The sequence below is a fragment of the Salvia splendens genome, chromosome 7 (genome assembly GCF_004379255.2).
Source record: "Salvia splendens isolate huo1 chromosome 7, SspV2, whole genome shotgun sequence".
NCBI lineage: Eukaryota > Viridiplantae > Streptophyta > Magnoliopsida > Lamiales > Lamiaceae > Salvia > Salvia splendens.
In genome coordinates this window covers 2,425,928-2,429,504 of record NC_056038.1, presented here as the reverse complement: position 1 = coordinate 2,429,504, position 3,577 = coordinate 2,425,928, and the positions used below count along the sequence as shown (strand labels likewise).

At 33.2% G+C, this 3,577-nt stretch overlaps 1 protein-coding gene across 1 annotated transcript; it reads right to left on the bottom strand.

Annotated features, from left to right (window-relative positions):
* Positions 1–490: 490 nt before the first annotated feature.
* On the bottom strand, positions 491–2,842 carry LOC121742556 (E3 ubiquitin-protein ligase RZFP34-like). Its single transcript, XM_042135722.1, has 13 exons — positions 2,664–2,842; positions 2,474–2,582; positions 2,301–2,388; positions 2,143–2,202; positions 2,035–2,067; positions 1,885–1,962; positions 1,772–1,815; positions 1,588–1,628; positions 1,427–1,509; positions 1,250–1,341; positions 1,083–1,152; positions 964–1,005; positions 491–876 (listed from the first exon to the last, which is right to left on the bottom strand). Exons 2-13 carry the CDS (start codon positions 2,566–2,568, stop codon positions 751–753), a joined length of 852 nt encoding a protein of 283 aa, XP_041991656.1. The 5' UTR covers positions 2,569–2,582; positions 2,664–2,842; the 3' UTR covers positions 491–750.
* Positions 2,843–3,577: the final 735 nt, after the last annotated feature.

Here is a 3,577-nt window from a genome sequence, read left to right as displayed (position 1 = left end):
TTTACTAACATCAATAATTCGCGGATCCATCATGATAGTTGTAGCAAATGTTAATTACTCCCTCCGTCGCACTATATGCATTTGGCTTGTCCCATTCATTAGATTGATTTCCTTTTATAGATGTGATAGAATTTGTTACTTTAAAAAATACTTACATCTAATAGAGTGAACTATATAAATGGTCCTGGAATTTTAGCGTTTGCACTTTTGCGGTTCTTGTAAATAAAATATTATGCGGAATTTCTGGACTTTGAATTTTGATAACTTTTTTTATACTTTTGCATATTTTCATTTTTCCAGATTGAAATGACCCAAAGCATGAAGGGCAGTTTTGTACCTTTATTTTTATTTTTTTTCAGTTATACTTTCCATTTGATTTTTTTAGCTCATTTTGTTTTAGCTTATTTTTTAACTTTTCTATTTATTTTTGGAATGACCCAATTCTGTTTGATATATTTTATTGGAGAGAGACAATCATGAAACACCCTAGTACAAAATCAAGAAACTGATATATCAAATTTCAACATCTCTCCTTCGACAGTAGTTAAAAGCATAAACACAAATGAAAATGGATATGAAAAGCATTAGATAAAATCTGCTCCTTTTGCTAGAGAATACTACTATATTCCATAATCCCACCAGAGTAAATCTATACATACATACATACATACATACATGGAGTACTAATAAAACCGAAACCAACATCTCATTTCCGAACGAGCTTTTGAATTGATGCAGTGTAGCCCGGTCTCAACAGGAGGCGGGAACGCCTTGAATTTGCCGGGTATTGTATGATTTGCAGCGTGAGCATTTGTTTGCAAATATGTGGTATTGCACCTCAGATATTCCCTCACAATCATTACATAGTATCCAAACCTAAGTCAAAAAAGAAGCAATTCATGTATGGTAGTAATATATTTGTGTTAAAAGTAACAAATTTGAATCACATTCTTCTCATCTCACCTTTTTGTCTTTGTACATCTCCGGCATTGGAGTCGAAGCAATCTGTTGAAATCAGCCAATCGTCATAATATAAGTACAAAGAAATACTACTGTTACATATAAAATGGATATTTATGTACCTCTTCATCAAGCTTCCTCCATGCGTTTGACATGTCGCCGATGGATTTAGAGCAGACCGGGCATGAATATCTGAACATCGTAAAAAAAAAGGGGGGGAAAAAAGATTCTAAGAAAGAAAAAAAATGCAAATTGCAAGATTGTTATGTTATGATAGTATTATTGAGACCTGTGATGAAGCTTCATTTCGCGAACACATTCGAAATGTATGGTGTGTCCACATGGTAGAACAGTGATGTTCTTGGTTGAATCGAATAAGTACTACACCACCACCATAAACAAACATGTAAGAAAATGCAATCTTCTTTGCCTTTTTAATTTCCATCTTAATGTAACTGGTTGTTACCTCAAAGCAAACTGCGCAATTATGATGCATCGCTCTCTCTACACAACGATGTGTGTCCTTAATGGATGACGCGTAGCAGCACCCTGTACCAGTAAATTAAGCCCGTTTTAAGAAGAAGAAGATGACGAAGATTGAAGGTTTTCAATTAGGATTTTTCATACCACATTTTGTGCAATGGACGAAATTCTCCGCCCCTCCAGTTCTGCACAAAATTTTAAATCAGAACATGTACGCGATTATATCATTGTCACACGTTGGCACGTCTATGTGTGGTTTGCATATTATTGCACGTGTTTATTCCGACTATCTAATCGAAACATCTGTTTATTTGGTAAAGAATCTCACCTGCATATTCCACAATCATCACAGTGGTATTGTTTCTTCGCCACCTATATTAAAAAATGTAGAAATCAGGCAACATTTTTAAAGCATGTACAAATAAAAAGAGGTTTTCTTACATCATCATCAAAGAATTTGCATTTGTCACAGAAATAATTCCCCATGCAAACTCCACAATTTGTGCAATTTTGTTGAACCTGGAATTCAGCCAACACAAATTGAATAAATCAACAACCAAATACTCGAGCAAAATTAGGAATGCTTCTTACATTTTGTTCGGTGTCACAAATCGAACATATAACCTGCATAAATAAGTCAAAAATTGAACTCTCAAATTGATTGCATTCCAAAATCAAACTGTAATTACAAAATCATACCTTCTTCACTTCGTGGCGGGGAATGTCGTGTCGATTAATCGGATTGATTTCGAGATCATTCTGCAGACAGAAAACCAGACATTGCAATAACATTATACATATATACATATAGAGAGACAGGGAGAAAAAGAAAAGAAAATCAAATTATAAAAAAAAACCTTAGCTTCATTGTGACAATGCCTGCAATCAAAAACCTCATCACAACAAGGAGCCCTAATTTTGCATCTCCTTTTGTAATGCTTGCACCTTAAATTCACAAAATCGAATGTTCAATTCACAATTACAATCATCTCAATTGAAAATTTTATACATAAATTTAGAGAAAAGGTACCCATATTTGGCAGAGGAAAAATCCAATTGAATCGCCCCATCTTCATTGAGATCATCCAACAAAGCGACGGCCGATTCTTCCTCAAAATCACACATTATATTCAATTCAACTGCGGTAATGAATTCAGCAGATCATCATGTCTTGTACTAAAACTGCTGAAATCAAAATGTTTTGGAATTGACAAACATACCTTAAGAAAAGAGAGATTCAACCAAAAATGTGTAGATATATTCTGTTTGCGTTAATTACTGAACGAGGATATGATGCGATCTGACATTGCAAGCACACTGGATTTATAGGGCGGGAAAACAATGGCCGATGTCTGTATCCGACCAACAAATTTCGAAGCCAAGTCTCAGAGGCAGAGCGTGTCTTCATCTTTTTCTCTGTTTTTTCTTTTTCCCCTTTTCGTTTTTACTAAGGAATATTTACAGCCGTTGCAAGCGTTTGTCAAATGTAGGACGAAATATTGATTGATGTGAAATTGACACAACCAACGCAATATTGTTTTTTTATGAATACACATACAATTGATATACCACATGAGGTGATGTTTCAATATATTTTTGTACTTTGTGGGATAATTAAGAACAAATAAAAAAATTTATGATTTTGAGGGACTGATTAATATTGATCAAATTTTAATTTTTCAATAATTTACCTTTGATTTCTTTATTTTATTGATGAAGATCAACTTATCTCGAGATTGTTCAAGACTGAACTAATTTTAAATTATTAATTACTCGTAAGTCAAGACTAATCATGCGTGACACTATCACATCACAACATTAAGAACTGAGTCATATTTATCTAACTAAATAGCTAGCTAGCATGAAGCACAATCTAATACTATGATCTATCAAATTAAAAACTGTCAATTATTAATGTGTATACATATACTGTAATGTGATTTACTCCGTATGCAATTTTTAATAAATTCAAATTCAAAGTGATATTGTTAACATAGCAAGGTTGATGTTTAATTGAATTTTTCCTAGCTAAGAGCCTAGGAAAGTAGGATCTTGAATTTACATAATAGTAATACAAAGTTTCTAAGCCCCTTTTGATATTTTTCAAAGATACCCACCACCTATATATAACTAA